Raw genomic sequence first — 23,452 nt, 5'->3', positions numbered from 1 at the left:
ATTATAAGCCAAAGACCAGCTGTACAGCCACCCACTCTTCTGTTTTGGGGGGATGTAGACCTCCAGCCAGGTCACATTCAAACTCCAAATAACAGGCAGGTCACTCAAAAGCCAAAGCACCTTCTTGGTAAGGGAAACATCAGTGAGGGCAAACATACCATATCAGGGCTAGCCTCAAAGGGAACAGCTCTTACATGCAAAAAAAAAAAAAAAAAATCAAACTGGCATTCATTTCAGAAAAGCTCTTGCTAGTTTGCTTTCAAATTACTTCTCTTACAGACACAGCCTGGAATTTGGGAGCACTTGGGACTGGCAGTGCTGTGTCATGGCTCACTCTGCTTCATCCCCTCCTACACACCTGCCCACAGACACCCAGAAGCTGGCAAACACATGAGATTCACCAGAGGTGTGAATGTAGCAGCTGTTACACTTTATTTCATTGTTGCTGTAGGTTTTTTGTGGGTTTTTTTCTTTTTATTTTTTCCTTCTGATTGGAAAAGACACAGAAACGTTACAAAAGTACTAAAAGGCAACAGTATTGGCAGGACATCCCCGTTCACCACTGCCACCCAGCAAAAGGCAGCCTGCCACACCTGCAGGCTGGCAGAAAAACCTTGGCAGCTCTTGCTGAGCAAAGCCTGGGGACACAGGGGTTGCAGCCCCAGCCACCTGCATGTGGAATGTGCCTCTTGCGACAGGTACCAGTCTACGGCTGTCCCTTCTCCTGAGCACAGCGATTTGGTCCGAAAGGGCAACGCTTCCATGTCTTGCACTAGTCAGCTTGATGTGGCAGCAGTTAAAAAGCTGAGGTGTGACATTAAAATGAGGAAAGTAAAGTGTCTACAAGGGCAGGAGAAATTGGCCTCTGTTGGAAGAAGAGACTTCTTGCAGGAAACAACAATGCTCTGCCAGAGGTACCTCACCAGCAAACACAAGCAATGCCTTGGAGATGGTGCTGGTGCAAAGGGTGGCCCAGCTGTGGAGCCAAAAAGCAGGCAGAGCTGGGGCAGCTTCAGGACAGATGTCCCTTCACCGCCTTGCCCAGCTGCTCTGCCTGCCTACAAGGTGGTTGGAGAGGGTGGTGGGTAGGTGTGGAGGATTCAGGTCCCCAGGCCCACACAGCCTTTGGGTGTCCCCCAAGGGTTTCAATGACAGGCCCAGAAAGCACCACTGAATGCTGGTTCATTGTGTGGCCTCCTCCTGGCAGTTTGGACTGACCATTGGTCTCATCCAAAGAGTAACAAAGACCTCCACACTGGAGCAGATTTAAAAACAAAAAATATTTTGTATTACTCACAGTTGCTCCTCTTGATCCAGACAAGAAGTAAACTACCCACTCCTCCTTGCACTCAGCCAGATACAGGCTCAAGGTGGGGAACAGCCAGACAAAGAGGTGCAGCAAGGGCAACAATGCCTTGTTCCTCTGCCTCACCAAGAAAGGTGAGAGGTTGTTCTATTAGCTGTTGCCTCATGGTACAAAACACATACATGCCTCAAGGCCAGATCTCAGTCAAACTCCAGTAGCTGCAAGGCCCAACATGGTCCTGACTGCCTCAGGACTGTCTATGGAGAAATACCCCACAGCTTCACCCAAGCTCTTCTCCTGTTTCTTCCACCAACAGGCAGCCACAAAACAGAGACCTCTTTCTCCCACTCCATGCTACATCTAGGAATACTTGTTGCATTGATACAAGAGTCTACCTCAATTTAATAGCCAGCGTAACAAGGGAGCGGAAAGCTTGCCAGAGACATTAGATTTTGTTGAATTTGCTGATATCAGTTACCTTCAGCATCACATTAGGGTAGCAGTGTATTGGGACAATGCTATAAAGAAGTGCTGCATATCCCAGAACACAGCCTCAGCAGAGAGGAGACCCAAGAGCACACAGCCACCCCCAAGTTCTTTTCTCTGATGATGCTGAGAGGACTGAGGGTGAGTGTTGCATTTTCTTGGACAGTTGAAGACAGACCTTTCATTCTATCAATAAAATTTTATTCTAACCCCCAATCTACAAGTGGGAGGCTCATGCCTCCCATTTCAGATGATATCAGAGTTGCCAGCAGACCCGCTGGAACACACAACTAGATGTGCCAGTTACCCACTCCCACCTCCCTCTCCTAGGGTCTTCCACTCAAGAGAGCATGAAGTGAATACAATTATATCTCAGAGGGATCTTCTTGCTTTGCAGACAGCCCTGTATAGCCTCTGTCTCCAATCCTGAGCTCACTTCTGAGTGGGAGAAGGGTTAGGTCTATAACAAAGCACTGTAGACCCAGGTACTCTTGGGAAACTGACTGGACTTGGTTTCACACCCTGATCACTCATCTCTGCTGCCATGTAGGCCATACTAGCCCCTGAACCCCTCAGGGTTATCTTCCTTTACCACCATCCCCATGTTTGACACTGCCTTAGTGGCTGTCTTTGCAGTTTGTAGACCTGACTGGTTTGTTTTGCCCTGAACGACAAAAATCTCTCCCTCTTCTTGCCACTATTTAGATATGGCAATGGTATGAAAACAGGCACTGTTGCAAAGCCATATGCTTCCTGCTTCCGGAGAGGCTGTGTTGCAAAGATGTGTCATTGTCCCCTTCTCCCACCCATCCCCTTGGGTATCACCACCTCCCCTTCTCCCTGCCAGGCAGGTGGTTGGTTGATAGTTCCTGAGGTTTTTGGAGAAACTCCTTCAGTAGGCACATGACGGTTCTTCCACTGGAGCTATCGGGCTCAGCGGCTTCAAGGTGCTGAGGGAACGGAAGGCAAAGGTGGATGGATCATACACAAAGTGGGGCGGTGGGCGGCCTCCATTGATGCTCTGCAGGGGAATAAAAAGAGAGATGAAGTCAGTGCTCATATAAGCTGCAAACAGTGATGTTCTTGCTTCAAGTACTTTGTCACAAACCCCTCTTGTATGACTACACCCCCTTGAAGGCATGGCCATACTTGTACTTGCAGCAAATGGCACTAACGTTTGCAGTGAAGTGCTTTGCTCATGTCCTTGCTCCTACCTCTCAAGAAGAAAACATGCATGTCCACTCCCCTCCCAGGACTGTGATCTCTGGTATTCACATGACCAGGACTCATGGCACCTGTAACCACTAATTGATACAGGATATCCATGATGCATTTAGAGTCCCAGAGTCAGAAAAGCACCAATGCCAGAAGGTATCGTGTGGAAAAGCTAAAGTCAGATTTACTTGGCCTTGAAGGAAGATCTACCACACTTTTAGAGCAGGGAGATAAATCAAGTCATCTCTGAAGACTCATTCTTCAGTCCTATTTTCAACAGCTCTCCAATAAGGATTCACAAATCACCTTTTCTTAGTCTATAAGCCCCAAACACACTGAAACCCTCCAGAGCTTTGGCTCCAGACTCCACAGTTCAGTGAGGAATAGCTGAGAGATGCCCAGAGGGAAAAGATCCTGCCTGGGATGTACCATGGTCACAAAAGACCATTCTCTCCCCTTTTGCTCCCAGTGTTCAGGACACGGTCAGAGCAGATCCAGATCAAGGAGGCCAGAAATACCCAAGCAGCCCTTACACTGCATGACAGGACAAAAATGCTGTTCCCCAATAGGCTGTGATGGGACCTGTGCATCCCAGCGGAATTATGGTGCCAAAGAAGTGACTCCACTCTGTTAAATAGGGAGTGTTTTCCTTTTACTTCTCAGGAACTTTGTTGTGTTTCTTTCCTTATGCAAGCAGAAGCACAGTGAAGCAGCAGCTTCACAGACACTCTTTGGCCAGGAGAGAAGGTCTCATGGCATTATGGGCCAGCAGAGTATTCAGTCATGATCCTGCAGAGTTCAATCCCCAGGGATAGGTGTGAGTTACTGAATGCCATATGCTGGGAAGTTCGTCAGCTTAGAAATTCATGCACATGTCCCCTCATCTCACTTACACCACTGCTGGGAAGGGCTTCAGCATTGTTTTCAGGGAGGTTAGAAAAACCCCAGTGAGAGGAGATCTGGCCAGGGCTTTTGTGTTATGTGCCTCCCTGCTGACTCTTCCAGGCCTTTCCTAAGCAAGACACATGGTTTCCCTTGCTCAGCCTGCACTAAAGGACTGTTCCTCAAAGAATTAGGCTTTTTTAGGAACAACTACCAACTCCACTGTCTCCTCTAAGACAGAGGTTCATTTTGGCACTTTGAGGTCAGGTCTATCAAACAGCTGCAATGACATAACAGCACAACAAGGTAATATTTTGACACCACCTCCCTCTATCCTGGCTAGGTTTCAACTTGTCACAACAGGACAAGCACGTGCAGCTTTTCCCAGAAAGCTGCTGAAATGGTCAGGCTCACCCAATCAGTCACACCAAATAAGAGAGCTACCGAAGTGTACAAGCCAGGCCCTCGGCACTGCAGTCACTGCAGCAGGATCTGGAAGCCTCTGCCCCCAGGATCTTGGTTGCAGCTTGGTCCCATGGGGCAGCCTTCATTTCAGAAAGGGCCTCTTTAAAAGCCAGTGTGGGCAACGTGTTCCTGCCTAGTGGGTACCTCCTTTGCAAATTAAGATGGGCACTTGAGAATGGAAAATGCCAACATGGTGCTTGGCATCAGCTGTGCCTGGAGTTTCAGCCAGCAAATCGTGCCTCACTACATCCCCCTGACACCTTGGCCAGCAGTATAAGAAACAAGAGAGGCAGATTTAAGCGCCTTTACTCAATAGCCACCTGCTGTGGGGTTATATATGGTGTGTGCTCTGGCAAGCCTCAGAGCTGGGGGGTAACATAGCAACCCCTATTCAAAGCTAAGGGGCAGAATAAATTAGCACATTTGTCCTTCTCCAGAGCAGAGAAGGTCCCCCACCAGTGCCAAGAGGGAATGGGAACAAAGAACCTGGCAGTCCCCTCCATTTTGAAATGCCAGACAGGATTAGGGAAGGCAGCTGAATCAGTTCATTTCTGGCGGATGGCAGATGGAGAAGATGCTGGGGAAAGACTGGCCCAGAGGACAGATGAAAGTCATCCACAAAACTGACCAGGCTTTGGGTGGGAAGGCACCCTGGGGTCTCTCTCCAGGCCTTCTTCTGGCACCAACATATTGGGCAGAGAGCCTTCCCAAAACACCACAAGAGAGATGGGCACAGAACAAGGGCTGAGGTGAAGGACAGGGACACGAGAAGACCCAGGAAGATGCAAAGATTCCCCGGTGGCCAGACACCTTCAAGTGAGGCTCAAACTGCATTCAATCCTGCCTGTTCATCATGGCATCTCTTAAGTGGCCACAGGACAATGGCTGGCTTTCAACAGTGCAGCTAACACAACAGCAGGCAAGGGCAGGGTGAGAAGGGCTCTGTGTCCAGGCAGTAACAGGAGAGGCAGTAATGGAACTTCTCTCATTCATGGCAACACCCTGTCCAACCTACAGTCACAACCCTAAGCAGAACAGGTCTGTCTTGTACCTACTTCATGACTGATAGGGCAGCACCTCTGCTAGTGACCTTGCTGGAAGGAAGAAAGCAGCAGCACCAAATCACTTCCCTCTCTTCTTGCAGAAGAGCACATTTTCTTAGGAGCTTGTATCCTGCTCTGGGGATAACTAGGCCTGATCTGGCTTAGTCCATGACAGCATTTGGAATCCCAGCATGTGGTGGTCTGGCTCTGATGAGTAGCACAAAGCAAAGCTCTGTAGATGTGTTCTCAGAAAGAAGACAGACAGGGCTGGCCGCCAGAGAGGGGAACACATTCCTTCCACCCTGTTGCTTGGGCTAGCTGCCTCCCTGTAGTCTGGGCAAATGTCCTAGCCAGCCTCCCTTCTCAAGCACATAGCACCAGCCTGTGATGCCTAGGACATTGCTTTGACTACAGAAGGTTGCTGGAGCTGCTGCCGCAGCAGGCCCTCAGAGAACCTGCCATAAACCTGCCTGACAGCCCCTACTGAGCAACCCCAGGACAGCTCCTGCAGAGGCTCCTCAGAGCATAAACACTCCACGCTTGACATTAAAGGCCAGTGTGTTCACTTTAATGGCATTCACGGAGCTGGGTAACTCACACAAAATGGAGCCTAATATGGGCCCTGTGCTAATGGCAATCATTAACCAGAGCCCTCAATTTGTTAAGCAACGTATTTACCCAGCTGGAGAACAGCCCAAGATACAAGCACTCGGTTGCCATCAGGAAGGCGCACGTGCTCAGATGCTCACTCTGTCACACAGCCCCACACTCGCTTCCACAGGCTCCCCTGCTCTCGCAGTCTCAGGTGCTCCCCATGCACTTCCCTGATCGCTTGTCGACACCCCTCCGTGCACACACAGACCTCCTTCCGACTTGGAAATCACACGGAAAGCTGTCCCCACCTGTACAAATCTTGTCCGCTCACATCGTAACTCAAGCTAAGCAGGGCCTGAACTCCACCAGCATCCAGGGGAGCACAGCTCATCACTTGCTTGTACAACTGCCCAGAACAGACAGTAGCTTCAGCACCTGCAGATGCCCATGCTGCTCATTGCACAGCTCACTTGAGTTAGATGAGCTCCTAAGGGAGCTGGGCTTGTGTTACACACATTTCAAGCAACTACATGCCGACTGCCTTGGTCACACACACTTGTCAGCATGCACCCAGACACACACTTCTTCCCTCATATACGGACATGCTTTTATACACTCTTGTAAAGCTGTACTGTACTCACCAGTTGCATTATCACCATTAAATACAGGTGGTAAATAAGCAACCAGGCTTGAAACATATCAGAGGCACATTAACAAAGCACATCTAAAGATGGTACAGATAGTGACTGGATGCAGGTGCTTCAAAGACCACCTGTGAGATCCAGAGACCACAGAAAAAAATCTAGAATTTCAATCATATTAGGAGCCCGCAGAAAGCAGAAATGGGCAACTGCTCCATAAATCCGTCTGTAACACAATTTTGTGTTTCAGCAAGCAAAAAGTACATAGGAAGAAGACAAGCAAGTAAAGGATAAATCTACTAACACAAACTCACATTCCTCCTAGAAACCTATCCCTAACCCCTATGAAATCTGGGAAAATATCTGAAATGCAGATTGTGAAATAACTCAGTTTTGGTCTCTTGATTCTACTGAAGTATGGTTCTCTTCTTTGGACAAAGCAAAAGCAAGCACAGGTCCAAGTGTACTTTCAGCTGTGGGAATGACAACCCCCACAGGAGGGGAAAAATGAAGTTACCTAACACAACAGTGTCTCAGAAGGGAGTGGTGTGCAAAGGGTGATACAAAACTAAGTCCCACTTCATACTCTTTGGTCCTCTTTCATAAGAGCTCTACTATCTTGGCAGGATTCAAAATCAGATCAGCCTGTGCACCCTGCCAACCCATCCCCTACTCAGGGCCAAGCAAGCACAGGAGTCTCTTCTTTCCTACCCTTGAGAGCCGGTGGTTGGGAAACACTGCCGAGCTCCCTTTAAAGGATGCTGCCTTCCAGTGGTAGATGCCTCTCAGTGGTGGGTGAATGATCCCTTTGCAGTTGGTAGACTCACTTGTTAAAAGTCCTTTGGGATGAAAGGCACCATGTAATTGCAAGTTGTAAAGACGCATCCGATTCCCACCACCACCCTGTGTGAAAAGGAATAAATCCCCAGAAGAGCCTTGGCAAAGACGGGTGCCTGCCTGCAACGCTGCCTGTTTGTGAGACAATCACCTTGCCCAGGAGTGGACAGAGCCAGAGGTAGTATTGATGTTCAGGCAGGGCACAGAGAGAGTAAAGGCTGTCAGAATCCCCAGGGGAACATTTACAGGTACACTGCTTTTAGCTCCACTGTGTCTTCTGCTCACCCCTGCCAGGCAGTTAGAAAAGAAACTGGTGACACTTCAAATTCAATGTGTGAAACCACCAGCAGCGAGCAAGGGAAGGGGACCTTCAGGCCTGTTCCTAGCTACATCTGTCATTCTGGACACAGCCCTGACCAAGTCGCTTCCCATCATCTGTGCCTCAGTTTCTCCTGTGTATAATACATACACCATAGTCAGGCAGCCAGGATGAACTAGCATCTAGATGTTGTGCCCCTCAGATGAGAGGTGATTTCTTTCCAATTATGGTCTCACTTCAGGCAGTTTTCAAGAAAGTCACTGACTAGCTCCTCCAGTGGAGCAGAAATTCACATATAACTGCTTCTTCATTAACTCCAACGAGGCCTGACAATTTATTTCAGTCACAGACCTGGAGTACCTCAAAGAATAACTTTTCAATGGCAAACCTCTTCCCTCCTTAAAGTCTCTCCTCCAACCCCAAGTTTACATGCAATTTCATTTCAGGGGAGAGCTAAAAGATAAACCGTGACTGAACTTCATTTTAAGGCTACTCTTCTCCCTTCTCTTCCAATAAAAGAAAATATCAATTCCAAATGCTGTTCTGACAAGGAAAACAAAACTTCACAGTTATCACTATTTTCTGTGTTCTTCATTACCCTTCCCTAAAAGGCTGAAAGGTCTGTCTTCCTTCACCAACATAAGGCTGCCTAACACCTACTTCCTTTTATGCAACCACATTGCAAAGACCAGTTCAATAGCTTACAAACACATTACTGTTCCTCTTAGAAAGGGAAAAAAAAAAAAAATCTATCAAACATTTGTAAATGTGTGTGCAGACCTGTTAGATGGCAACTACCAAACTTCGAGAGGTGCCACCAGACAGACAACACTGCACTTTTTTGGAAGGTACTTCAAAGGGCCTAGCAGATGCTTGCTGGTCACTTGCCCAAAAGCAGAAATAGGCCACTTTCAGATATAGGTCCTTGCTGGCACCAGTGTAATAAGCCTTTCTTCTCCTCTCTCTCACACATCTTTGAGAAAGCTGACTGCAAGCTTTGATTTTGCCTGCCTGACAGTCTGAAGGAAGGAGACTCCACAAGGAAAAGCGACAGATGGTCATTCAGAGGGCCAGGCTGTCAGTGCTCCCTGGCCAACTTGGGGAACTCGCTGCTCCAGGGTCCCTCTGAAGGCCACACAAATCTCTTAGGAACAAGTGAATTAACCCTGTCCCCCACTAGTGAGCTGTGTCATGTCTCCACTTTTTCTCCTGATACAAAATGGCCTGTGCTTCCCTGCACACACCTGCAGCAGTTCCTAACGACACCCTATGGTCTGCGTGTGCCAGAGCGGGAAGAGGTACAGGCACAAGTCCTCTCCATGCTCCAAAGCAAGCACAGACACAGGCAAGGCACAATTTGGCCCTAAATCCCTCAACTATATGAGAGTCCATAGCTGTTTTGTCTATACACAAGTGACACTACCTTGTCTTCTCCTTCCCCTTTCCAGCCTTCCCTGTGTGGCATGAACATCTTCCACCCCTCCCTCCGGAGGGATCACAGCCGGCTGCCCTGGCAGTCCTCCTCCCTTGGGTCAGGAACCCCAGGAACCGTGCTTCTCACAGAGCCAGCACGTGGTGCCTACTTTGGCATGTGCAGCTTCCAGTTTGTATGAGGTCAGGGCAACCCAATTCCCCCCAGCCAGGCTGGCACAGAGCAGTGTGCTGCTTTTAACTTAAAGGGAACCCAAATTAAAACTGCAAAGTGAGTATTAATTACCCTGGCATGAGCAGGCTGCAAACACATGCTGACACAGTGCACTTGCCTCTGGACAAACCACCCCAGCAGTGGAAGCCAAGTGCAGGAGGTGGGTGTATTATGGGAGAGGTGTGTGGGAAAAGAGGATTACAGCTCTGGGGAGCGGGAGGGGGAATGGATGTCAGGTTCCCACAGCCACATGAACAAAGGGGAGCAAGGAGCAACTGCAATGGGCCTGGATGCAGTGGTAAAAGATGTGCCTGATCTGCCATCCTGGACTTGAAGCTCTCTCAGAAAACAGCGGTAGAGCCGCTGTGACTTTCTGCCATCCCCCACCCCTCTCTCTCTGCTCCATCACCCAAGCATGACCCAAAAGTCACCAAATCTGCCCCCCTCTCTGTGAAACATGCCTTGCCACTTCCCAGTCCCTTGAACCACAGCACCACCAGCCACAGCTACCACCAACACACAGGTCTGTCCCAGAAGCAGATGGTCACTGGGCTGCACCTCAGTCCTAACCAGCTTTCTACCCTTCCTCACCCTCCCTTTCTTAAACCAGACCTACAACCTGCATCAAACCACTAAGCAAGGACAATGCTGAGAATAGGATGTCAGCCTCCTGACTCACTACTTTCATGGTGCTGTCTGCATTACAGAGCTCTTGGTTATTCCACAATGTGTATTCTGCAAGCATTTACATGATTTAACGGGCACAAGGACATACATGGCAGGAATTTATGAAAAGTATGCAGCAATAAAAAATATTTTCTTTAAGGAAGCAGAAAAGAGATATGACAGTCCCTCTTCTGTCTGCTATGGACGGGCTGAAGGGTGGTTAGTCTTTGCCATGAAATCCATTAAAACAAATGCTAAATAAAACAATGTCTGGAGCCAGATATTTGGGATAGTTTTTAACAAAGGCATTCCAACCATGGCTACACTGGATCCTTCCTCACGCTGAAGAAACTCTGAATAAGTCCTGACAAAAGACTTTGTTCAGACCAAGGGCTGGGGTTCTCCAGGACCAGCTATCACCACACAGAAAACTTCAGTAGGCAGCTCAATGGCTAGGTTGGGAGGAGCTGGTTTCCCCAATAAGCAAATGGGTATTTGTTCTCTCACTTGGCAGATGACCACCTTCATTTTGCTCAGCAGAGATGTGCCCATCAACAAGAGACATGAGCTTGAGGTAACTAGAGTGCTAAAGGTAACTGAAGTGCTAGGTAACTAGAGTGCTAAAATCTCCATGAGGGGCCTCTGCCCAGCAAGTAACCCAAGGAAGGGACTGGCCAGGGAGATGAGTCTCTCTTGTTGCTTCCAAAGGGCAGGTTCAGGTTTAGGCACTCAGCCACACACTAAAGACAACCAGCAAGGTTGGACAAAGTGTTAGCAAGCTGCAGTTTGGGCTCTTTGCTGCCCAAAATGTCAGAGCTGTTTAGACTGCATGATAAGGTATGAATACAGACACAGCTCAAGGAATGTGGTTTGAAGATCAAAGCCCAGACTCCAGTTCTCCTCACACTCTCTCTTCAGGCAAGTCACATTCTCTGCCAGTTTCCCAGTTTTACTCACTCTGAAATTGCAATAGTAATATTTATATGCCTCTGGGATGCTTTATTTAGCAAGGCTTGCAAAGCACCTTTGGAGCCTGTGATGGAAGAGGCAACATATATGTGCGTGTATGCATATATGTACGCATACACACACAAAGAGTCTTCTGATTTTTTAAAAATCTTTACTTCTTGCTGTGCAGCCAGAACCAAAGGTTTGTACCAATACTGCTCTGTCACCTAGTATGCCTTGCATTTGTGAATAGCTCAGACATCTGCCAAGAAGGCTCAGGCCAGCATATCTCCTGCTCAACACCAAGCTGAAAAGGTTGCTTGTTTTAGGAGAAGAAAACCTAGCATGTTTCTGCAGTGGCCTTTTAGGATGCAGATGAAAGAGATAAGAGACAGGGAAGTCATTCGAGGGATATGGCTCTTGTCCAAGCAGAGGGAGTTCTCAACACTGATAAGATCACAGCAAGAGCACAAGAGGTTTATTTTCTGATTTAAAATCAGAACATCTCTCTGATCAGTCAGATTATCAGATTGGCCTTGAAATCCTCACTCCCTCTCTGCCTGTCCCAACAAGAGCTCTCAAGATACCCAGGGGCTTGTTAGCTGTGTCTTCTACCCACCTACTGCTGCCCAGCTCCACCAATCCCATTCAGAGACTGCATGTAGAAGTTTGTACAGGAACAAGAACAGGACTAGATGACAGACTTTTAACCTTCATCCCAAGACGGCCTGGAGAACTGAAGACTTGCAGTATTATAGAAAGACTCCAGAAGATGTGTCTCTGCATTCAGAGCTGGCTACAGCTGACCAAGCCTGGTCCAGGATCAAGGCAGTTACACCCTATGAGCAAGGGCTTGTACAGCCATCCTCTTTCCGGTGGCTAAGGAAGTGTCTCCACACAGCACCTGACTGTATCATGCAAATATGCCCTGGATGCTAAAACTCCCACACACGTGTGCAACCACTCTGATTCACCTTGCTTCCAGTTACAGACATGACACTGGCTGACACTTTGGGACACCAGTGACCAGGTCTGTGCGCACACACTGCTCGCCTCACTGTGCAACACCTGTGTAGGCCCACATCCACCCCTCATCTTGCACTGACATGCGCTATGCTACATCTATTATGCACAAATCCATACTTCATACACAAACCGTCACCTCCAATTTATCTCTGCTCGCCTGCCCACAGGGGCCAATTCTCCTGTTCCATTATCCTTTACTGGGGAGGGACAAAAAGGAGTTTTTTAATATTTCTCTTCACAGTAGGCTCTGACCTCTCACAGCTGTTGTTTCTGAACACATTTCAAACACAACTGAGCTGTGGCACATTTGAGAAATTTATTAATCTCTCTGCCTTAATCTGTCTAGGTTATTAGACTTCTCACATCACTGTCCCATCGTCCTGCTTAAGAACTGCTGAGTGAAAAGGCTGTAGCCTAACACCGCCTGAGTTGACCCATGGGAAACTGAAGTACAGGAACAAATGACAAGGTGGTACCTTAGCATCAAAACAGCATGTGGAGAAGCAAAACCCAGCCTAGGTCACTTGTTTGAGAAAGACTCCCAAGGACCATGAATATTTCCAAGGGTTGAAACTGTGTTTCAGTGCCAGAGGGCAAAAACACTGCTCTTCCATCTCACCTTCCAATGAGAGACTTGCAGCAGACTAGCATCTACCTTGTATCCTGACATGCCAGCAAAGCCCCAAGAGGTCAAGGCAACCAATATACCAGTCAGATATGCAAGCACATATTGCCCAAGACCATGTCCTGGCATGCTTTAAACATCTCCATGGACAGAGACTTCACAATTTCTCCAGGCAACCTGAATCTCCTGTATTTCAACTTGTCCTGCTGCTGGGCAACACTGAGAAGGAACCCTGTGCCAAGCATGTCTTACTGGCTGGATTGAGGTTTCCTTTTATATTGAGAGCACAGTATCATCCTTCGGAGGTATTGATCTTTCTCAGCTGCTTCCAGAGCTGAGGCACCTCAGCAAGGTATTCTGCCAGGAACGTGCAGCCTCCTTTCTAAGCTGGGTACACAAAAGGAGCACTTTTAATCATTTGAAAATTGGAAGCAAAAATGCTCCTTTACCTAACAGCTCTTTCACCACTACAAACCAACAAGAGACTGTGAAGTACCATATGCTATTGTCATAGAAACCACACAAGCACCTTAGGTAGAGATACACTGTCCCAGCTTGGCAAGGCTGGCCAGAGCAGCATTGTTTCTGTGCTGTCAGAAGTGTGTGCTCTCAGTTTCTGCTGTTTGTTTTAGTGTGAGCAGACATGGGATCAGTAGGGAGCAAAGGGATAATTCTGCCTCTCAGATTCCTCAAGGACACAAGAGTAAGCTGCAACAATGAGCTCAAGGCATCAGGGGAAACCACCCCACTGAGGTGTCACTGAAACCCCAGGGACCAGGGGACTGTCACCAAGCTGCACTGGAAATAGCTCCAGTTAGGAACACTCAGAAAAAAAAAAGTGAAAGCACATGGGACAGGCATAAAGGAAGGAAATAAACAAGTTGCACTAAAACACCGCAGCAAGATTAGACTGTTGGTAGGTCTGATTGACAGGCACAGTCCAGGGAGAGCTCACAGGGCACAGAAGCAGAAAGCTCTACTGAAAACAACTCAGGCAGGAGCATAAGAGAACACATAACAAATCAGGATTAATTGTGCAATCAGAAGTGGGGCTGCTGGAAGACAGGACTGAAGTACCCTGGCAGAAGGCATATGAGGAGCTGGAGAAATACCATCCAGATCTGCACAAGGCTCTAGCCAGCTCTACCTGCTCCTCCTCCTCTCAAACACCAAATTCACCCACAAAGCAGTGATGGGCATGGGCACCAAACAGCACACCCGTAACAGTAGCGCTTCTGAGTCCATAAAGCATGAATCCCATTTCCTGCTGGGCAAGGTGTAAACCCTGAAGGATCCTGGTCTGTCATTCATCTCTCTTGCAAGGCTGCAACTACTGCAGTGAAAGTAACAGTTTTATCAGAAACATTTTCTTCATCCTGACCTATTTTTGCCTGTGTATCGCAAATGTGGAGGATCATATGGTGTTCAATGGACTGAGGCACTTGTTTTGGCTACCATGTGCAAGGTCACACACACACCTTGCACAGCACCGACCAAAAGAAAGCCAAGGTACTCACAAAGAACAAAGGAGACAGTGGTTGGCTGAAGAGTCAGGGGTTGGAGTACTAGAGACAGACTTGGAGGTGCAGGCAGCACAAACTACAAGCAGGAGAGTTTAGTAAACCTAGACCTGCTAGGCGTGTGTGTGCTCCAAAACAGGAGATGCTCAGACACTGCAGTGTCATCCCAGCTACAAAGCCATCCAAGCAACCTAGCTCCCTCATCTGCCGCCATCCAGTCCCATATCCCACGCAGTTCTGCAGATGCCAGTGCACCGGCTGATATAGTCCCTTTTCTACAGCTATCCACCAGTACCTCTCACCCCTACCAAACACCACTTCCCTTGGTCAAGAAGGATCCAAATTACACCCTACAGAACAGCCATGCATAACTGTACGAGCTCACCACAGGGGATGCAGACTTTCACTCTGAGGAAGCTTTGAACCCATAGTCTCCAAAATGGAAAAGCCAACATATTATTAGCCTCACCAGCACCTAACAAATTGCAACTGCAATCTATACTCCAGACTAGCCACTGTTATGCAGCTGATCAAGCAACAGGAAACCTCAAGAAATAATCTTCTAGGCCTAGATGTTAAAAGAGAATCACCACATTTAGATATATGTGGAAAGATGAAGGAACTAACATTCTGTGATTCTGTGAACTGCACCAGAAAAGGGCAACTTACACGAATTTTAATAACTCTAGTCTTCGCTCCACAATTCTTCTTGAGCAGCATCTTCTGAAAGAGAAGTAGAATCCAGGGATTAGTAGCAGTAGCACCAGGGAACAGAAAGAAGGAGGTTGCAGGGAGTCTCTTTTCATCAACATTTAATCAGAAAACAAGATGAATGGATGGTTAAATGAGATATGAAAGACTAAGAACTACCAGAGGTGGCCATCAAGTAATCAGCCTAATCTGAGACCGTCTCATCCAACCTGCACAGAGTTCTTTGGCAGTGGCTGATACCCTGGCTTTCAAAAGAATGTACAAGAAATTCCACAAAGAGAAGGAACAGCTGCCTAAAAGGGAGTTTCTTCCTAATTTCTGTCAATTAGTGGTTAGACTTAGCCCTGAAGCGAGTGAATTTATCTTCCTTTTATGAAGAAAAAAAAGTCTAATGTAAATGTGGATGCTATCATTATTTAACAGTTGTTTTCATTATGTTTATTTATTTAGAACTAAAAAGCACCTGTCCATAGACCTAAATCCCTTTGCCATATACTGTAAGAGCTATTAAAGTTGTCATAACATAGGAACCGCACAACTTAGCAAATAGGATATACTTAAAACAGCAATTACTCTGTGTAAGCACAAAAATAATCAGGTGAGTTGCAGCTCTAGCCCAGTTCTGAGGCAGTGCTTTGAAAGCTGGCAAGTGAAAAAAGTAATTCTTTCCACTTAAAAAAATTCCAAAAAACAACTCAAAGTGGAAAAACAAGACTTCAAGAGCAAACAGTTCTTCCATAAAAAAATATTTCAACTACATTTTTCATAGTGAAAAACTTGGTGAGGGAGGCATGTCAGGAAGAAACTTCTCCACCAGATTTTGAATTAAATAATAGATTTTCCAAGCTCATGACTGTTTTCTACCCTTTTCCAGTTGGAAAGCTGTGTGAAGTGTGGGGAAACGCCCACCACACACACACTTTAACAAACCAACTGAAGTGTTTTTTCAGGTTAAGTTCTTAACACAAAAGATCTGTGGAAAGACATGTCACCTTTTTACTGACATGGATGGTAATTCGTGAGATCTTTCTACTTTCTCTTTTTGTTTGTAGCCTTCCTTCTTTTTCCAGTAGAAGACAAAAGCAACACAATAAGAATAGGCTTGGAAACTCAAAAAGCTTAAAAAAACCCATACAAACAACCTCCCAAAGAAACTGAGGAAAAAAAAACAAAACAAAACACAAAACTGAAGACAGTGCTCAAGTGAAAATATAATATATTTTTCCAGTAGAAAGTGCTGCTGGGGAGTGGGGAGGGAAGTCCACTTCTCTACCACCTTCTGTCATTTCCATACCCCACCAGCACACCTTTGCAGTCCAAGTCCACACAGCTGCCCAAGACTTGAAGGAGTTGGAGACCTATCCACCGTTTCTATGCTCACCATCTTCCTGGATCTAAAATCCAGCCCTCAGCACACTCACAGCCTGCTTACACGGCTAGAAAAGAGAAGAGCACTGCAGCGAGTCTCAAAACTTGTCCATGGGTAGTTCTGGGTCTGAGGAAAGTATATTTCACTGTCTGAGCATGCATGGGGGAAAAGGGAGGTGCTGTGAGGAATTTGAGCTTATTCTTTTAATCCTTTAGCAGGTGAATCTTAATGCCATCTTTGTTATTCAACAGTGATGCCTCTGCCCTCAGGTCTTACCTGGCAGCACAGGCTACAGCGCAGCACCAAGGTTTATAACTTAAAAGGATCCAACAGGTCTTTGCACAAACCAGGAAGAAGGAGACAAAAGGAATTGCTGAACTGAACTAACCCAAGCCAGTGCTACCCAACTAAACAAGTAATTCTCTGGGAATTCCTATAAAAAACACAGGGCTCCATTCCCAGCCAGGCTGCAGTGCAGTTACTGCAAGGCTGGTATTTACTGTGAGGTTATTGCCTTTCTTAAGACCCCCCCCCCCCACGGGCACACAGTGAAAAAGACTGAGGAAGAACTTGGTGGGGCTGACAAATCCCAGGGGTGCAAGGAAGGGCAAAGTGAGGAGCTGTGAGGTCTTGCAAAGTTTTAGTCTCTCCATAAGCTTTTCTTCTAGATTGTTGTGAAATGTTGGCTGATGGGGATGAGGAAGAGTAAGCTAGATAGCTCATGCCACAAGCCCACTGATGGGATAAAATGTGTGAGACAAAGTAGGGTCAAGCAACAAAAATGAGAATCAGGCCTTCAGATTTCGAGCCCCACCCTTTGGAGAAGAGCAAGACTCTGCCACATACTATTTGACTACAATCTGCATGACTTTGGGCGAGATTCTCAGCTTCTCTAGGCTGCTGTAAAGCTGAGCTTTACAGTAGTACTTGGCTGAACCCCAAGGATGGAGCAAGGCTGTGACACCAAATTCCACAGTGCCTCACTATCACCAAAGGATCCTCTGCTGAAAGGGAAAAAGTATCTTTAAACACAACTCTGTGGGCCAGGGAGCAAGTACAACCCCTTCTAGTACAGTCCAGTGGGGTCCAGTGCCTAGTGAGGTCCCATCTAAAGATCCCCCTATAACTTCATCAGGGTGCAACAAGAGACATTTCCCAACTACAAACTGGACAAGGCAACTAGATCCTAAATTTACTCATCCTGGCCTTCTATTAAAACACATCTGGAGGAACAGAGACAGCAACTACACGAACACAACAAAGACTGACCGAAAAGTTTGAAATAGCCTGTGGGTGGATGGACAACCAGCCAGATTGTACCAAGAGGAATTCAACTGCTCAGCTGTACCCCAAGTCCTACGCTTCTAGCAGAAAACAGAGGTGCTCTATTAGCAATGCCGTTGTGATGAGCTTTAATCAAAATGAGGATCTTGCCACTATTTGCACTATTGCTACAGTTCAAAGAGGTTGCATTGTGCAGCAGGAGCAGGATGCCCTACACGACATTTTATTTAGCTAATAGTGATCTCTGGTGTGCTTCTTGATGGACTTGGTAGTAACATGTAAAGATGACATCCCCTCATCCACAGGCTGTAAAACTGGAGCATAAACCTCAGCAGAGGTAGCTCTCTGGAACTGCTGGGTTTTCCTACTTCCACTTAGACTGGAAGTGAAGCAAGACTGCTTGTGCTACACTCTTCCAGCTTCACTGCAAGGGCCCAAGATAATCATAAGATGCAAAACAAAGGGAGGGAGAGAAAGAGCAAGCCAGCCACATGATCCTGCAGCTGAGAATGAATAAATAGAAGGCTAGTTATCAAATGTTATTCTATTTAATCAAATTGTTTCCACCCCACTTGCAGCCACATGCTCTCTGTACCCAGCACAGTAAAGCCATGCTTTACAAAAAGTCAAGTATCTTTGTATGGTTTTCCATACCTCAGTTCTCCCTTTCCTTGCCAAACCTGGGCGCAGACTTTCGGACAGGGAAGCTACAACGCAGTGCTGCCTAGCAACTGCCAGGGACTTTCCACGGCAGACTCTCCTCATCCTCCCTCTGGAGACCTCCACGTCACAAACCAGCCACAAGATGCAGCAACTCATTAACTCTTATTTACATAGATACAAGACAGAGCTGAAATAACATTTATTTGGCTACATGGCTTGCAGTAGCTGAAAGCCAGGAGGAACAGCCTATAAGAAAAATGACACATTCAGTTTAGTAACCCCACAATTATTCCTAACTACTAGGCCAATCTGGAAATGCAGTTTTATTTCCTCGAGGGTTTTTTTGGGAGCTATGACAAGGAGAAGAGCAGAGATTTGCCAAAGGTCATAAAGAATGTTAGTAGCAGAGCTGAGAATAAACCTTAGGGTTTGGTTTCTGGCATTCTTTCTTCCACCTGCAGAAAAGGAAATGGAAGAAAGAGAGGCAGCATCTGTGCTCAGCCTCCCTATTTCAATTAAAAAGTCCCTCCTGTTAGTTTCCAACAGGACTGCTGGCATCAGAGCTGAAACCTACAGTTTGGGAGCACTATTATTTGCATAAAGGAAAGTCTATTTTACGATCTACTGTGGCTTCTACTTAAAAGGAAGAAATGACATGACTAAGGAAATGTGGAAAGCCCTTTTGAGGGCACAAGAGTTATGCCATGCTCTAAAAATAAGCCTGAATTGGAACATTTTAGGGTTAAACTCCCAGAAAACAGCAGAATCAGTTCCACCTAAGAACCTTCCCACCAATCTCACCTCCCCTTATACAGATACTTGGTTTTTAATCCAGTGACTCTCTCCATCCTGGACCTGGATTCAAAAGAAAGTTGCAGGGACTAGAAATGATCATTTAGAGAGTGACATATTTACAGAATGACATGCAGTAATGAACCCCTGAACTGGCACGTGTGGCTTTGCTGCACATAATGTGGTATTTTGATGTGGCAGTTAAGAGCAGAGATAAACCACCCCCTGTCTCTCTCAGAGCACAGCTCTCTAGTCCAGCCTTGCTTAATCTCCAATTGAGCAGTAGTGCTCCAAGTTCTCTAACACCGACTTGATCAGTTTTGAATTAACCCAGATGGAAAGTGGGGCACACATATTTGCTTATGCACACAAGCTACTGTATCCAGAACTATTGTATTCAAACTGCATCATCCAGATGATTGTAATATATATTAACAAACAAAATATAGGTGTTCTTAATGTAAGGTCATTCTAGAAATAGTGAAATCCTCAAGAAGGATCAATTTGTGTCACGCTACTGCAGTTCAAAAATAAATATTTAGAACTCTGCCAACAAACAGCTTAATTTTCAAATATTTAAGAGTTTGATCAATCTCTTAAATAAGTGTAAAATGCAAAATATCAGCTTGTATATTAATAAACACCTTTCATCTTACATCTGCTTTTCCTATGCACATTTCTATTTTTACAATGGTTTTATTTTCACTAACTCCACAGGACACAGCAACCACTCTTTTGTCTACTGGTGTTGGGGTTTTTTTCTCATTATTGTTATTATTTAATTTTATTATCTGATTGTAGTTTTAAACCTAAGGGCTTGTGTAGAGTTGGATACAGTTTAACTACTATAATTCTTTTCAAACCAGTTTAGTCTATTTCATATAAGAGAGCACAGGAACTCTCAGTTAACTCATCATTTAACTTACAATAAATGAGCACACTTCAACAAATGCTACATACTGATATATAATCAGCTTGTTTTGCCTTCAGAATTTTGCTGGGAATTTCACTTGTTTAAGAAAAAAGACTTTACAAAAAGTCTGTATTCAGTAACTGTGCTGTAACTCGACTCAAAGACCAGAGAACATCAACCAGGCCAGAAGTCTGTCTTTTGTGAGTTTTGCTGAGGACCCTTCACAGAAGAGCTGGTGTACTTTGATTGAAGGTATGGATGTGTCTGTCACTTGTTGACATCTTAAAGCTTTTGAGAGGATAAAAAGTTTTAAGGCAAGTTTTAAGAAGAAATCTCCTCAACTCCATAACTCTTGTTTTACTTCCATGCAGTTAACCCTGCCAGTTTCCCAGTTGACCAGATTCTTCCAAGAACAACAAGGCAGACTAAGCTTGAATGTCCATCCCAGAAAATACAGAAGCAAACTGATGACGCTTTGTTCAGAAGAACCAAAAGAAGACATTAGAATGTGAGGAAAAATTGCACTCTAAGTCATAGCTGAAGGCTGATACAAAGGGAGAAACTGCACCCAGTGATGTGATATCCACAAAGAGAAAAAAAATGACAGCAAGGCAGTGAAGCAGCTCCATGGCCCAATATGGGGGCTAAAGGGGCCTCAACAAGATGCTTCTTGTAAGAGGGAGGTGAAGCAGACACCAGTGCAGAAGTGACACTGATGCGCCACATGCACATGCTGAGATGGCTGAGAGAGCACAGCCGCAAAGCCCTTCTCTCCTGGGAAGGCATTTGACAGCAGAAGGCTGCCCGACCTCTTTCCCGACCACTCCCAGAGCCAGGTTTGGCCAGGAGGAGCAGCCTTCCCCACAGCTGGCTGCTGAACAAAGCCTGTCCCCTGCTCCATCACTGCTCAGGCTGGGAAAGTGTGCGGAGGGGGACAGCGCAGGGCAGGGGCGCAGCTGCAGCACAGTGGGCAGATGAGGTCAGGGAGCTGCACAAAGTGGCTATTGTGTGGCACACTGTGGCTGCAGGCTTCTGCTTGACCGAGTCCCACTGTGTGGCACCAGGCAGCCAGCTCAGGGGGCCATGGGCCCATAGCTGCGAGCCACCAGAGAGTGGGGAGACACACAAGCAGGCAAACCAGCAGCAGACTCATGATGAAGGGCCCTTTTTACAACACAGGTTGAATTAATGGAAGGGGATCAGCTACCCCCAAAGGCAGCACTCCCACAAGCCTGGCATGCAGCCCCACACAGTCCCAGCCAGAGCTCAGCAGTGAGGCTGAAGCTTTTGGTCCCTCTCAAACCCAATAGCTCCAGGCATCTCCAGCCTAAAACACTGCAGCCCAGCACCCTCTGCATTTGCAGACATCTCCCACCCAAGCAAGCAGAGCTGCATGCCCATGCGGCAGGGTGTGAGGGAGCCAGGCTGTAGCTTCTGTCCTTTCACCAACATGGTGATGAGTATTCTGCAGGGACAATTCCAAGTCTGCCTTCTCAATTGGTTTGGGAAGATAACAAGCAAAAGAAAAAAAGAAAAAAAAAAAAAACACACACAAAAACCCACTTTTAAAGCTATTTTGTAGGCTGGGTTTGGACTGGGTTTTTAAATTCCTTGGCACCAAGCAGTGCTGCTAGGGCATGGGCATCACCTCTTAGCTCTGCAGAACAAAAACTGTGAGGAAAAAGAGTAGATTGCAGGCTCCTCCTTACTGCTGTAAAGCTGAAGCAACTCCAGCTGACCTTACCCCCCAGCCAGGCTCAGGCTCTCAGGCACACATGACTTTAATCAGCAGAGAAACAAGGGGGCCAGGCCTTCCCAGCAATCACCTCAGGGCACTCTGCATTTGCATCACCCCGTGCAGCTCTCAGCCAGAGATGCCCCATGCCAGGGGAGCAACCACTGTCTGGGCCCAGGAGTACAAGGCCACTACCCAGCCCATCCACGTGCCAGACGTGGACACTAGCTCCCTGCCCAGCCACTGCAGCAGGGCAGCACCAGGAGGGCTGTTATTTCAGCCACAGCCTTAAATCACAATTATCATCTGTCACAGCCTGCAGACTGCTCCACCAGAAGTTAAACAGCCTCACAGCACTTCAAAATACAAGCTAATTCAAGTGGTTTGGCCAACATTCCCCTCCTACAAAAACAAACCCCAGCACCCAAAGACTGTAAGCTGTGGTGATACTGTGGAATACCATGAAAAGCCTCAGAAATAACTTTCTAGAAAGTTCTATTTCATACTCAGTTGAGTTAGTCATTAATGGGTTTTTTTTGCCACATTTATCCTCAATCTGTCTGAAATACCTTCAAAAACATCAATAGATCAGGTCTCTCGAAGCTGTTGTAAAGGGTTCCCATCTCTATTAGACACCCGAGCCCCAGTTTTCCAGGCAAGATCTCTGTCAGCAAGTGCCACGAATCCACAGCCTCCATACTATGCAAGCACTGACCACTTAGCACGTCTGGACAGGGCAGCAGAGGAAATGCTGATTATTAAATAATCATTGAGAAAAAATTCAAATTAAAACAAATAAAAAAAAACCCACCACAGACAAGGCCTTACAAAATAAGTACTGCAGGGATTTGCCTGGGACCACACACTCAGCAAATGGTGGAACATAAAAAGCACAACAAAACAACAGCGGTGGTTACCAAAATCCCCTCCAATGTGGTGTCATTAGTGACCTCATTTTGTGCACTACTGGGAGGGTCTCAGGTCACTACTGAAGAGGAATGGGTGAGAGCCTACAGTAAATATAAAATGACCCTGAACCACAGGTCAGTCTTAACTGGCAGAACAGCAAGTCAATCGCACAAGTGATCACTCTCTAATTAAGCACAAGCCAGTGGCATCTCAGTCTGGAAAGATGCACAGGTGATCACCACAGAGTGGCACCCGCTGCTGGGCCTCGTCAGTGCCTGCTACAGAAGAGTGTGAGCTGAAGCCTGGCCAGCACAGTCTGCCACCTGGCACAGCATCCAAATTCCCACCACTCCCAAGGCTCAGAGAGCAGATAAAGTTATCCAAATTACAGGCTGCTGTTTGAAGTTCAGCCTGAACATCACACTAGAGCCACAGCTAATGCAAACACAGCTACCTACTTACAGAGTCATCGCCTAAGCAAATAGACTCTGTCTGCCCATAGGTGACTGGTTTTCTACTGCTCCTCTGTCACCTTTGTGACATATGGTGTTCCAGATATGCTCTGGATTTGCACAGAAGCCTTGACTCCCTAGGCACAGAAAATAGGCCACATTTGCCTTGGCACTTTTACCACTAGCCCTTTGATTTGAATTTGGGGATGGAGGAAGTGAACACTCTGTATGGAGCATCTCTGGCTCAGCAGCCACTTTGACTGCTGGTCTGGCAGTCTGAGTCTGCTGATCTGCAGGGTACATCAGATGGTTCATCTATTCACTCTTCGCCAACCCGAAATCCCTTGCTGAGTTTTCTTTGAGGCCCGAAAAAAATGCAAAGCTCCATTTGTGCAGGAAACAGATT

At 46.7% G+C, this 23,452-nt stretch overlaps 1 protein-coding gene across 3 annotated transcripts in view; it reads right to left on the bottom strand.

Moving 5' to 3' along the window:
- Positions 1-409: 409 nt before the first annotated feature.
- The window catches only part of LOC309438543 (uncharacterized protein), a 57,974-nt gene continuing 34,931 nt past the window's right edge, over positions 410-23,452 (bottom strand). The window contains exons 4-5 of one of the 3 annotated variants that reach the window (XM_082050103.1): positions 14,888-14,938; positions 410-2,813 (exon numbers count right to left, since the gene is read on the bottom strand). In XM_082050103.1, coding sequence (XP_081906229.1) covers positions 2,685-2,813; positions 14,888-14,938 — 180 coding nt within the window. In that variant the 3' untranslated portion in view covers positions 410-2,684. Of the gene's footprint in view, positions 2,814-14,887; positions 14,942-23,452 lie in introns of all 3 variants that reach the window. The other 2 variants (XM_082050102.1, XM_082050104.1) reach the window with 2 other exon arrangements.

The sequence above is a fragment of the Streptopelia decaocto genome (genome assembly GCF_964273445.1).
Source record: "Streptopelia decaocto genome assembly, chromosome: 3".
Lineage (NCBI taxonomy): Eukaryota > Metazoa > Chordata > Aves > Columbiformes > Columbidae > Streptopelia > Streptopelia decaocto.
The sequence above is the reverse complement of the archived record's forward strand: the minus strand, read 5'-3'. Positions and strand labels throughout refer to the sequence as shown.